This window comes from Ambystoma mexicanum, chromosome 13, assembly GCF_040938575.1.
Source record: "Ambystoma mexicanum isolate Mex_15411 chromosome 13, UKY_AmexF1_1, whole genome shotgun sequence".
Lineage (NCBI taxonomy): Eukaryota > Metazoa > Chordata > Amphibia > Caudata > Ambystomatidae > Ambystoma > Ambystoma mexicanum.
Window position 1 is genome coordinate 568241756 of NC_090938.1, and position 13290 is coordinate 568255045.

General features: G+C 47.5%; 1 protein-coding gene across 3 annotated transcripts in view; it reads left to right on the forward strand.

Annotated features, from left to right (window-relative positions):
- The first annotated feature begins 256 nt into the window (after nt 1–256).
- Nucleotides 257–13290, forward strand: part of FAM117A (family with sequence similarity 117 member A) — a 327775-nt gene continuing 314741 nt past the window's right edge. Inside the window, exons 1-2 of one of the 3 annotated variants that reach the window (XM_069634375.1) lie at nt 257–482; nt 12251–12420. In XM_069634375.1, coding sequence (XP_069490476.1) covers nt 374–482; nt 12251–12420 — 279 coding nt within the window. In that variant the 5' untranslated portion in view covers nt 257–373. Of the gene's footprint in view, nt 483–12250; nt 12421–12904; nt 12996–13290 lie in introns of those variants that run through there. The other 2 variants (XM_069634374.1, XM_069634377.1) reach the window with 2 other exon arrangements.

Consider the following 13290-nt stretch of genomic DNA (forward strand, 5'->3'; position numbering starts at 1 on the left):
CAACATGTAACATCTTTCTCAATAATATTTGTCACTTTGAAATACATCATTTTATTTGCAGTTTGGCTTTTGTTTTCATAGTGACTGGAAACCGCGTCAGATATAGTGCTATTTTAGTTGTCGAAAATGGTGGTCTCGCTTCCCTCCGAGTCCGCGTTCTAAACTCACAGGCTTTCCGATAGGCGGGGCCAGACACTGCGAGTCACTGAAGGGTCAAGTCCTCTGTCAGCTAAAGGAGGCGTGGCAGCGCTTGAGGCTCCGCCCACAGCGCGCGGGTATTAAAGAGGTGCGAGGGCTATTGTTGTTCTTAGAACCGTGGTGGAGTAATCTTTTTGCGCCTGCGTGGACATTGGGTTCTGTGTGGCCCCTGTTAATGGCCTCGCGCAGTGGGAGCAGCGTACCCCCAGGAAGTGGTCCCCGGGTACAACCCCTTCGGGCCACTATCCCATTCCACCTACGGGGACCGGAGGGGGCACGGGCAGGTAATGAGCGGCTCCAAGTATAAGTGTGTGCAGGACTTGCAAAAAGTATGAGGCCCCAAATGCAGGGGGCAGTTTATAACGATTCCCGGAGAAAGGGGCACTTGGGGCAGCTATGGGGAAGCTGTCGGAATAATTTTATTGCGGAATGTATTGGGGTGCTCATTAATCGTTTCAGAGGGTTCGGGTGAGTGGTAAGGAGACCCCAGCCCCCTTCTGCTGGAGATGGTGACACGAAATGGGCTCTCTCCCCCCACTCCCCCCCCCCCCCATTAGAGTGCAAGTAAATACTCTAGCCATAAAATCGCGATATTGTGCGGACCCAAAGTAATAGGTTTAAGGGAAACAATGCCCATAGTCCCAACAGAAATAGAGAATAGTAACTAAGGGCTTCAGTGAAAGGCACTTAAGCGGCCGTTACCGAGTACGGAAGTCGAGGGGCACAGCTAAAATGGTCGTAGATTGGCAACGGGACTAAGAGATGGCGTATACAAATAATCTAGACGACTATCTAATGAAGTGCAGTGTGGGTAGTTGGAAACCCGACGTAGGGCGAGTAGACAATGCGAACTTAATGGTTATATAACGTGTGGATCTATCGGGGCAGACCGTGATTTACGTGGATACGAGGGACTTGAGATTTTGGCGTATGTTCTGTTCTTTTTTCGCTGTATTAGCAAAGGACAGCAGGTGGTGGTAGCTCGAAGGTATAGAAATGCAAAGAGCTGAGTGACTGCACGTATAAGGTCAGGGGCTGATAACTGTTGGGCCCAAGGGTCATTTGATGAGGCCAGTGTGCCTCTGGGCCGCTACCTAACGCAGAGATTTGGAGTGCAAGCAATGTCTGTACCCTGGAGGGTAGGAGTAAAAGATATGTGGTGCCCAGCGATCAGGGCAGATGTACTAAGCACCCTGTACAGGACAGGACAATAGTATGCAGATAGATCTCTAACAGTGTCACTGTGTAACCAGTTGACTAGATGAGGTAACGGTTGGGCAGTTAAATGTATTTATTTGTATTGATATACAGGAGGAATACTGCTCTTTTGATTACTAAAGCACGTACCATACATAAGAAATTAGATTTGATGGGAACCAGTGAACCTCTTACAATGGGTTGAGTTTGAGGGACCTTCTGACCAGGTTGTGGAGGGACGCAAATGGCACAGTCACTGGGGACAATACATAAGTGTACATACATAGATTAAGGACAACTAACAATGGACATTTTTAGGAACAGGTAGGCGCTATGGCTAGCTGTGATTGGGATGTGACCATGATGAGTGAAGTGCTAGTGCAGAAGACGTGAGGGATACAGGCAGGTTAGAGGCGAGGGGGAAAAATGTTAGCAGGCACATGAGCGTTGGTTAAGGGGGTTAGTCAGCGACAAGGAGGTAGGCTTTTAGTTTGATTTTGAACAAATCTGTGTGGACTGTTTCTCTTCTTTCTGGGGGAAGAGAATTCATGCAAGTGGAGCAAGAAGAGGGAGCGTAAGCACAGGGAGGGTGAGGAGCTATAAGGATAGTTGAGGATGCAGAGATTACAAGAATTTTTGTGGAATTGGATAGCGTAGGATAGAAACATTGGTGCCTTACCCTGGGTATATTTGTGAACCAGGAGAAGACCTTTAAATCTGGCCTTGTTTTGCATCACGATCCAGCCTGATGATGGTCAGAGGAAATGGGTGTGAGGTGAGTATGTTCAAAGAGTCTTGGTAGTGAAGTTAATGATCTGGTTGAGACGACAGAAAACATAGTTGGGGAGGGGGCCTAAGAGGATGCTGGCACAGTAGTCCAGTTTAGAGAAGGCAAGAGCGGTTAAAAGATCCTTGGTTGTGTTTAAAGGAAGGAGGTGCCTGATTTCTCCTAATATTTAGGAGGTTGAGTCCCAGTTTTGGAGGTTTATTTATTTTTGCCTTTATAGCAACACACCAAACCCTGTTATCTGCCGCTAGTTACAGTGCGAAGAGACATTCTTCAAAGTGCACGATCATGCATACATATTACAACATACAGGTGGTTCTAAAAAGACATAATCTGGCTGAGCCACACCTCAAGGTATAGGGAGCTACATCAGGTATACAGATGCGCAAAAGAACCAGGAAGGTGCTCAGACTATGAAGCCACGCCACATGGTGCAAGGGTTGGAGACAGGTAAGATTCATATTGAGAACTGGACTGCAGGTCAGGTAGGATGCATGCATTTTATGAAACTCCTTCCACATTATAGTGCAGGTCAGGTAGGTTGCAGACAAGTGAGATGCATGTTAGGATACATATTCTGCAAGAGTGCAGATCAGGTAATGAAAGGATGCAGCAGACGTTATCCAGAGAGGTTCAAACTTTGTGTGCATAGAACAGACCGAGAAGACGAGGCACGCCATGCCTAGTGCAGGACCAAACCTAAAGGTTCCAAAATACAGGTGGTGTTTGAAAAACATAATCTGCCCAAGCCACTCCTTATGGAGTGGGGGGGCTACTGCAGGTATCCAGTACAGTAGGTGCACAATCTGGAGCAGTCATGTTACAGGTGGGCGGGGGGCTACAACATGTGCGCAGACATGCAAAAGACAGTGTGGGCGGGGGGCAAGCCACACCGCATGTTACGGGGGATTACTTAAAGTGTGCAATGGACAAGTTGGAGGGTTGCAGACAATTGAGTTACAGTACAAGTGCTAAAGTATGGTCCACAGAGTGCAGGACCACGTATGCAAGTTACACCGTAGTTCGTGAATGCACTCTGATAAAGCCTCACCACAGGAACAGGGATCTACGTTTGCTATAAAAGGGGGTATGAAAAGCAACACTTGTGTGGGGCATAATCTGATAAAGCCACACCTCATGGAATGGGGGGCTACGTCGGGTTTGCAGAAGGGTATAAATAACATTGTGGGTGCACAAACCAGAAAGATCCTCACCCCATGTACGGGGGCTGCATTGGATTTGCAGAATGGCATGAAGAACAGAATTTGTACAGGTGCACAAACCAGAAGGAACCTCTCCTCCTGGTGTGAAGGGTTGCGACGGGTGTGCAGAAAGGCATCTGTTGGTAAAATATAGTGTGGTGGTGAAGCAAGGGCACAGAGCAGTAGTATTACACTAATGATGCGAAGTACCTACTGGTAAAGCTGCTTCCAAGCAGTTGGGGACTAATTCAGAGATGCAAGCAAAGAATACAGGAATCTAGCAGGACAAAGGTATTATAGAGCTGAAAGTAGAGAAGGTGTGAAGGGTCAGATATGGTGATGTTTCTAGCTGATCTAAATGATATGAAATGGCATTTGTAACGCGCCTATACACAAGTGTTTCAAGGCGCGACTGGGCAAGGAAGGGGAACAAAGGGAGGACCGAGACAATGATCTTACTAGGCCAAGTGACATTGAGATCACGCAAGTCAAGGGGAGGGGAGGCAGTGCTGTACATGGGATCAAAACAATAACAAGAAGTGTGGCCTGCAGGTGCAAGGGTAAGTGCAGACAGCAGGTGTCCAAAAGTGCAGGTAGGGGGACTGTAGGGTTACACAAACCCAAGTGCAGGGGTTGCCGTTAGGCAGTGCAGGTGTGAAACTGGGCGGGCAGAGACCTGGTCTGAAATCCTAGGGTACCCAGGTGACCAGTGCAGTATCAGACAGGAAATCAGCAGGAGAGAGAGGACAGAAGCAAAGAGGAAGGTCTTGAGGTGCTTCCGGACATGGTTCTCAAGTTTCAGGGAGGCTGTTCCAGAGGGATGCCCCCAGCCGGAGATCTACCCCCAACTAGTCGCTTGGAGAAGCAACTGACCCCTGGGGAGTTGGCGATGCAGGAGCGAAGCGTTAGAGTAGGAAGGTATTGACGAAGAGAGAGTTGGAGGTATTGAGGACCCAGGCCCCAGAAGGCCTTGTGGACAATGCAGAGGGTCGTGAACTTAATCCTTGCAGCCAATGGAGAGATTTTAGTGCTGGAGAGATGATCCCTGTGCTTGAGGCCAAGAAGTCTCAGTCCTGTTCTGGATGAGTTTCGGGCAGATTTAGAAAGCGGCTGTTGCAGTAGTCCAGCCTAGAGAGAATCGGGGCTCTAGATACTGAGTTTCTGGGGGAAAGGAAGACTAACTCTGAGGAGGTGCAGTTGGTAGGTTTGACTTCTTAGAGACTTTGAAGACGTGAGGAGAAAAGGAGTGTGGAGTCGAAGATGACCCCCAAGGTTCTTGGCCTCACAGATGGGAGCAGGAAGAGGGCCAAGGGAGGCCGGCCAGAGAATGACGGGAAAGGAGGGTGCATGTGTACTGTTGAGGATAATCTCTGCCTTACTAGCTTTAAGGCAAAGATCATTGCAGCACACCATGCCTGGATAGCAGACAGTCGGAGAAGAGGTAGCAGAGGTGGGCCTGAAAACAAGCGGAGTGTCGTCCATAGCACTGGAAGTTGGAGCAGAGAGCAGCAATGCAGTGGGCAAGCAGTGCCAGGTATTGGTTGAACAGCCAGGGAGACAGGTTAGACCTCTGGGGAACACCACAGGTTATAGAAGGAGAGGAAAGGAAGGGCCCAAGTTTGACCTGGGAGGGTTGATCAGGGAGGAACAAGGTCACCCAGGTTATCACGGAGATGATTGGCAGAAGAGATCGAGTAAGATGAGGACAGAGGGGAGATTAGAATCAAGGTTAGAGAGGAGGTCTTCACGGATGTTCAGGTAAGCAGTTTCCGTACTTCTGGCAGCTCTGAAGCCAGAATGGTGGTCATGGAGACAACCAACAGATTCAGTGTGAAGTTTAAGCTGGGAGATGGCCAGCTTTTCCAGGAGTTTGTCCAGGAAAGGAGTGATGGCGATTGGGCAATAGTTAGCCGGGCAGGAGGGTTTGGCTGAGCTTTTCTTGAGAAGAGGAGTGCACAAGAGTGTTCCAGGGGGGAAGGGAAGACTCCAGTGGTGGAGTGGTTTCAGAAGTCAGCCAGGAGCATAAAGAACCTGTTTTGACGAGGCTTTCAGTGATCTAGACTTGTCTAGAAAGCTTGTCAGGGGACAACAGAGGAAAGGGGGAGGAGAGGTGGCCACATGGGCTGGTGGTAGTGGAGAGGGGGCAGAGGTAGTGGAGAGTAGAGGGTAGGAGAGGACAAGAGGGTGGACAGGTTGACTGCAGCAGGATTGGCCAACTCCTTGCATATTTTAAAGAGTTTGGCTGAGTTGTTGGGTGCCGCAGAGATGCTGGTTTGGATGTGGGCTCTTAGTGCAGACAGAGCCGATATTGCCTTTGGAGCAGGCAGCAGGCCAGTTTCAGAGGATGCGCAAGAAGCTAGCCATTTCCTCTCAGCCACTGTGCACTTGTGTTTTAAGGGTGACAAGATCAGAGTCGTACCAGGAGTTGCCCTTGGCTTTGGGCTTCAAGCAGAGCCTCATGACTGTGGCAAGAGTATCAGAGATAGACGAGTTAAGCATGCAAAGGGCTGTGTCCGGATGTGAGCCAGCCCGAGGAGGAGTAGGGAGAGAGAAAGTGGCAGCAAAGTCCTCAACAGACACACGCTTCATGGGTCGGATGACCAAGCAGGTAGGTGGCAGTGCTGGAGTTGGCTTGGCCTGAGGGGTAGAGAGGGAGAGATGGGAGGAAAGGAGAAAGTGGTCACTCCAGAGGAGAGAAGAGTGGTGAGGGGGAGGTCAGAGGAGATCAGAACATGCAGAGTGAGTCTGGCCAGAGGGGAGAAGAGAGAGAGAGAGATGCAGAGGTCGCAAAAGAGTCCAGAGGAGGGACCGGAAGCATCCCAGTCAATGTTAACGTCTCCAAGAAGGAATTAAGTGGTTGAGGCCAGGAGGAAGGAGGAGTATAGGTACGCCCACTTAGAGAGGAAGGAAGTGATCTGACCAGGTGGCCGATAGATGGTAGCCATGGTAAGAGTGTCTAGGAGAGAGCAAGCCTGCAGACAAGGCATTCGAAAGAGTAGGCCTGCATAGGAATGACAGAGGCAGGAATGCACTACGGGAAGATCAAGGCTACACCCCCTCGAACAGTTGGATCTGAGCGCAGAGAGCATCTTGTAGCCATCAGGGAGGAGTGTCCAAGCTTGTGGCAGAGCTGGCCGTGAACCATGTCTGTGAGACTGAGGTCATCGAGATCAAGTTCTTCCAGGAGGCTGCAGATGTCAGAGGAGTGTTTGACAGGTGAGGGAGAGTTGAGTGGCAATATGGAGAAGGTTGCCAACCTTGAAAGACTTCCTGGAAGGGGTACAAATCAGAGGTACGCCCTGCATCTGTGTAGAAGGAGCCAGAGGAGGGGGGTAGAAGAGGAAGGGGAGAGGGCAAGGTAGCCAAGGAGGAGGCAGAGGGGGAGGCAAGGAAGCCGAAGAAGGGAGAGAAGGGTCAGCAGGAGAAGAAAGTAAATTGAGGTGCGGGAAGCATGTATCGAGAAGGTTGGACTGGGGTGGGGGCCTGGGATAAAGACGGCACCATTCAGGTACACATTAATGATGACCTTGGAGGAATGGAAGGGGGCTGGAGGGCCTCCCACCGGGTGCACCATTAATGGGAGAAGAAAAGGGGAGAGCACAGACCATATGAAGATTCCATAGGTCTGGTGAGAACTACAAAGAGGATGTCGACAAGGGTCTGTCTGGAGGAAGCGCTGGTATAGGTGTCAGCGATAGGGAGGCCTGGGTTGGAGACCGGCATATCCTTTTTGAACTTCTTCCTACAAGACTTGGTGAGGAGAGAGGGTAGTTGCTAGAGAATCAGTTTGAAAATCTAGGAGAAACAGAGAGCACCATAGGGTGGGTGGGGGATGAGGAGAGGAAGAGGGGTGGTGTGGGGAGACACTAGGGGAGGACACAAGGTGTGCAAGCAGATGAGACCGACTGGGACAAGACAATGGTGGACGATTTTCTAAGTAGAAAAGAGCTCAGATGGAAGAGCAGGCAGGAAACAAGGCAGTCCGGTAAGCAAATCAGGTTACCAGGGCATCGGGAACAGAGCAGTTATTTGAAGAGAAACTAGAGGGTGGAGCAAAGCAGAACACAGAATATACAAAACAATGCAGTCAACAAATGTAAACCTAGAAGAATGAATAATGCAGCAGAACACAAAGCAATACAATGCTCTTAACTCATTGACTGCCCTGTTTTGCAAAGTGGGTGCAGGAGGCGGGGGAAGGAGGGTGCGAGGCGCACGTGATAGGGAATTGCGAGGGACCATGCGGTCATGGAGGCGCAGCTGCGAGCGAACCGCACACACGCTTCGGCGTGAGAATAACACTTTTACAAATGCACAACTTACTGTGCCACGGAGCACCTGTCCTCACCCCAGCACCGGAGAAGTTGATGTTGGCATTGCCTGATGGTGGGGATGGCCTGTTGGGACAGAGGGACATGTTGGTGCATACTTATCTGCTGTCTGAGCAGGGGTTTGGGCTCTTGGTCCTTCTGGTCCAAACAGGAATTCTTTCTTCGTCTGCCCTTTGGACACCTTGGGGAGAGATGCCCTTGATCTAAGAGTTAAGAGCAGAAACGAAGAGGCAGAGCTAAGAAGGTCGGTGGTGCCTAGGCCAGGTGACCTAGATCCATTTGCTCCTGCTCCCCCCCCCCCCCCTCCCAAAAATAATTTGATATTGAGGGATGTGGAGGAGACTATCAATTTGGAGATATTTGTAGGCAAAGAATGCAGAATCCAAGGGCTGATGAACAGGGTCCATGTGTGGCTTGTTCTTGGGTGAGTGATGCTGCCTCGAATACTATGCCAACACCTGATGGTCTAAATTTGTCACTCCAGATTACACAGTGATGACCATCTGCCTACCTTTTTAGTACAACCATGCAGGCGAGTAGTGTTTTTACCTTGGTTGGGGCCTAGTTTGACTAGGTTTAGTGACTTCATTTAGTGCATTGCCACACCTGGATCGGCAATGCCCCCAGAAGCAACTTTATAGCACAGCTGCAAAGGGAGTACTGATGGTACCTTCAGTGTTTAGCAATGCTGCTGCTGGGACTTGCGCACAAGTTCTTCGAGTTTAGTTATGTCATCTTGGAAAGTGGCAATGCCACCCTTCATTGACTAGGTAGCTACACAGATTAGTGGACCACTCCAGCTACATTCATGATCCGTAAAGGAATTGTGTGCGGCCCTCCTTGATTATGGCTGGTAATGCAACCATGGGACAGCATCTGTCATTCAAGGCATCCCTCATTCAATTATCTTGCTGCACTTTGCCACAAAGTGACTACTCGTATCTCCTGCTGCGCCACAGGCTCCTTTGTGGTTGAGATCCTCCGGACAATGGAAGTATGTTGCCATTGTGGGCCATTTTCATGAACCTTTGCGTCAATCCCAGCCCTGTGTGCATAGTGAGGAAAGCTGTGTTTATAAAAACATGAGCAATAAACGTTTGCCAAAATACTTAAGAGAATTGAGATGAAATTAAGTTTGGCATCGTAGCAGTCAAAATCCTTTGCTTAAATCTTTGCGCTGCCAAACTTTTGGTGCCGCTTTCCAGATGGATTCAAATGTCATTTAAATCCGCTTGTGTCTTTAGAAGTTTTAGGGCATAGAAGAAAACTCGAGAAGAGCTTCCGATCCTGCAGGATAAGGAAGCAAGAATAGGAATTGGAGTATTTATTAGTGATCTTGAAATCTTAACTACTTTTTAAAAAAATGCTTATTTAATGAGGTCTTTGGTTGACCTTCAGATTTAGTTTTTTGTGTTTCAGGGTTACGAATAACGAGTATCGAAGAGAAATGGGTTGCATATGTTTGTAGTGTTGGGCAGCTTTTTATAAAGTCCACCCAAAGGGACTTTATAAAGCGATACTTTGGGCAATACAGAAACTTTACCTCTTGGTATAAGGATGTACCACTTGATACTATGGTAACAATGTCAGATTTGAGGGGTCACCAATGAGAGGCGGACACAGATACTCCAATATTAGTCATTTTATCAACATAAAAGTGTTATGGATGAAGGTTTAACTTTTACTATCTTAACGTGAATGTCCCTTCCTGTGAAATTAAAACCAAAGGAGGATGACCTTGTGTCCTAAGTCAATTTGACCCTGACACAAACATATACAAGCAAGAAGTGCAAGTAATTCTTTCAAACCTATAACTTCAACAAAAACGCTTGTATTCAGGGTTAACTCCCTCCCCCTGGATTACTTCATGCAAGTTATTCACAATTTTCTTGTATCAAGACCAGTCTCTTAAAGGTATTACAAATATCTTTGACCTAATACCTTACTCACTAATACTCAGGATGACAAAACAAGTTATTTTCATAATACTGTTTCAGATAAAGCAAGGAAGTCTTTACTACTTTTCAGAATGGCAAAGCAAAATCTTTTTCAGAGCAGTAATTATGGCAAAAAGGCATGTCTTTTCAAAGTTTCTGGTTTTCAAAACGTTCAATTGAAACAAGAACTCACTATGACCACATGTCACCAACTCAAAATATGTTTGCCAGTACACTCTCCTGCCAGGAAACCTCTCAACAACTGAAAACTCTTGCTATCCTGGTTTACTCTCCTTCCAGGAATATCCCCCTCTGGGTTCACTTAGATCCCCAGGTGTACTCTCCTAACAGGATCTCTTTCCAAAATGGTTTCACTACCTGCTACCTTATCGGGCTTCTCTGAAGCATTCAATCTACTTAGATATCCATACGGTTGCATCTCTCCAATGGCACAACCCCTGGTTGACTTAAGTTGGCACTTGCACCAATCTCCCTAACACTGGCATCCTTTATGAGGGTTTGTTCAAGCTCTTTGTCAAGTGTCTTGGCTCTTGGCAGTGCTTGTTTCAGGTTTCCCACAATGGACATCTCATGTCTGGAGAATTGTACACATTTTGCCTCTTTATTTCTCTTAGAATCTCTTTTCGCTCTTGGCACTGTTTGTTCCAAGTTTCTCCCAACTGATCTCTTATGTCAGGAGAATTGCACCATGTTAGCCTATGACTCTGTAGGCAATGTCTTTTGGCTTAGACAATGCTGGTCAGTTTTCCCCAAGTAAGATTTCATGTCAGGAGAGTTGCACCATATTCACTTTTTCCAATCAATTATATTTGGTTGTATTCAAGTGTTTTTGCAATGCTGTTTAGCATGTTTGCATGTGCCAGTGTCCCCTTCGATACCAGGCTGGCTCACTGTGCAGCGGCTAAGATATGGGAGCGGCCAGCTCCCCCGTTTTGAGTCTCGATGGGTCTCTGTCAGCTCTCCTGGACTTTGCCGGCAAGACCCTTGCAGCTTTGCAGGTCAGAGTCTCATTCCCACTGTGTCTTGTCTGCTCTCTCTCTCTCTCCTGGAATTCATTCTGTCCTGAGCAACACCAACTGCTTCGACTAGGCTTCTCTTGTTATCCCCATGTTCCTCCGTAGAGCTTCCCCTGCCACCGGTCACACTTCCACCCTGCAGCTTTCCTTCTCTCTTTCTTAGTTCCTGACGGTCGTGTCTCCATTTCCACAGCTGATCAGGGAATCTAATGTCCTGCATAATTGACTGGGCTGACAACTAGAATGCACATTGTTTTAAAAGTCACATTTCCTCCACATGAACTCCTTGTGCCTCCTTCTCGTCAGAGTACTTGGAGCTTTCTGGGACTTGCGTTCCCAGCAGTTTCAAATGATTTTGAATCGCATTGTTGAAAGTTGTTTGAAATACAATCCTCAAACCCATCACATGTCCCACAACAATATGCCATATAAACTCTGGTATTGGGGTTTCCTCCTCACACGAAGGACCGTTTCCAGGCAAGTATGCCAGAAGACAAAGGGCTGCAGAGTTGTGGACTCTGAACTCCTTTCTTGTCTTCACAGACACTCTGTATCCTCGGCGGGCTACACAAGGTTCCTGTCGAAGACAAAAATCAAACCAGGACCCCCCCACCCCCTCGGGGCTGCAGAAAGACCACGAAATGACAAGCACAGTGAATGGTGACCCTTCTGTGCATTACTGCGGCTGGTTTGACAGTGTGCAAGTAAACATCACACAAGTCGGTAGAAAACATCCACTTCCACCAGACATAATTGTAAGCTTGTCTGTGTAACAGAAATGTTACAGGAGCAGTGAGAAAGGGGATACTATGTATCTCCTCAGAACTCCACGTAAGGTGGGTGTGCTGATCTCACAATGGGGATTGTAGAAAGGATAAAAGTATCCTACCCTTGGGAACAGTGGTTCACATAAGGAACCCGAGAAAATAAAAAGGCAGCCCAAGGGGCATCCCAGCAACACTGTACAGAAAGTGCTGCATGCTGCAATACGAAAATGCAGTTGCCCAAAAATGTATAGAGAAATATAATTCCTTCCATAAAATATGGAGTCCTAAAAAGAGTACTCTTTAAAAGTGAAAGGGTGTATATGGAAAGCGATTCCCACTCACCCTGGAAGATAGAAAAATAATCCACAAGTCCAGCAGAAAGTGCTGGGTGTTTCACAGGTGAGGGAGATCTAGCATAAAAATGAAAACTGTGCTGATTAAGAAGTGAAATCGGTGTACATTTTACAGAATGCTAATTGATAATTGAGTGGTTATTTTGTACCTAGCTTACTAACTCTGGGGAGTGTTGCACATGGTGGTTGAAATATGGTTTCTGTTAATATTTGAGAGTATGTTGAATAGTATGGTAAGAACGGTGTTTGTAATTTAAACCCAATGGAAATTTTAATTCAGGTTCTTCTGCATGGTTTCTTTTTGATCTGCCAGCACAGAATTGCAGGGGCTGTTGGCCTGGCAGCAGGATCTTTGCTGTTGATTTTTCCTGTGTTTTTTAGTGAATTAAGATACACTTCTGCTGTTGTGATACTCTTTCCCCACTATTTACCACTCCTCAGCTAGTGTTCCATGCGCTTCCCGCAGTGAAAAGCCATGCTTCCCCTTTAAAGTCTCCAGAGTAAGGCGCACCTCATCGTTGGACACCATCCTTGGATCTTACCTGTTGGGACAGTGGCCGCGGGACCCCGATGGTGCTGAACCTGTAGCAGGGAATAATAAAGCAACACAGGTATGTTGGCTGTGCCCTTTCTGTGATTGTTGGAACAGGGACCGTCATTTGGTATTGGCAGTTCATAAAGTACTGGGGGGGCGGGGTCTGGTGCATTACTACTTGTATCTCATTACAAATTAATACCAGCTAATTTTGATGGCCTCTTAACGCTATTGGGAAGTCACTGCACTACGTAAAGGCTATGGCACTACAGAGTAGGTGGCATAAATGGCAAAGTCAAAGAAGTTGAATATTTAATGATGCAAGAAATACTAGCAACAGGTGTGCAGATGTTTTAAAAAGAGAATGGGTATCAATGGAGCAAAAGCTCAAGGCCATGGGGGTAATTATTCCCAAATCCAGGACAGTAGGCTGTCTTGCTGTTTGTAAGGTTGTCTGTGCATGCATGAAATCGAGGGGTTGAACAGGTGGATGGACTCTTCCTGTGGAAGACCTCAGGAAGCACAATTGTTGACCTAATGCTTTGAAGTATTATCGACAGAAATCATTGATGAGCAGCCACAGATGCGCTTGAGGAGAACTCATGGAGAAGCATTTGGTGCAAGCCCATGGCTGAGATCGCCAACCTTCAGGTAGATGATGCCGTTGAGGGGATTTAACGTATCCTACAATGTTTCGAGGGGTTATTACACACCACTAAACCCCATTCAGTTGGTCACTGTTACAAGTCTAGAAACACTTATGGGCATGGAGGAGGCGTGACTACCAAATCAGTAGTGTGGAAGTTGGGAGGGGGCGGGGGAACATCCTGAAGTGAGCTGTGGTTAACTAGATCCATGGATGAAATAGTTCCCACACTCATGTCTGATTGGTTCTTTACTTGTTACCAGGGACTCCGATGATGATGATGATGATGAATGTAAGGTG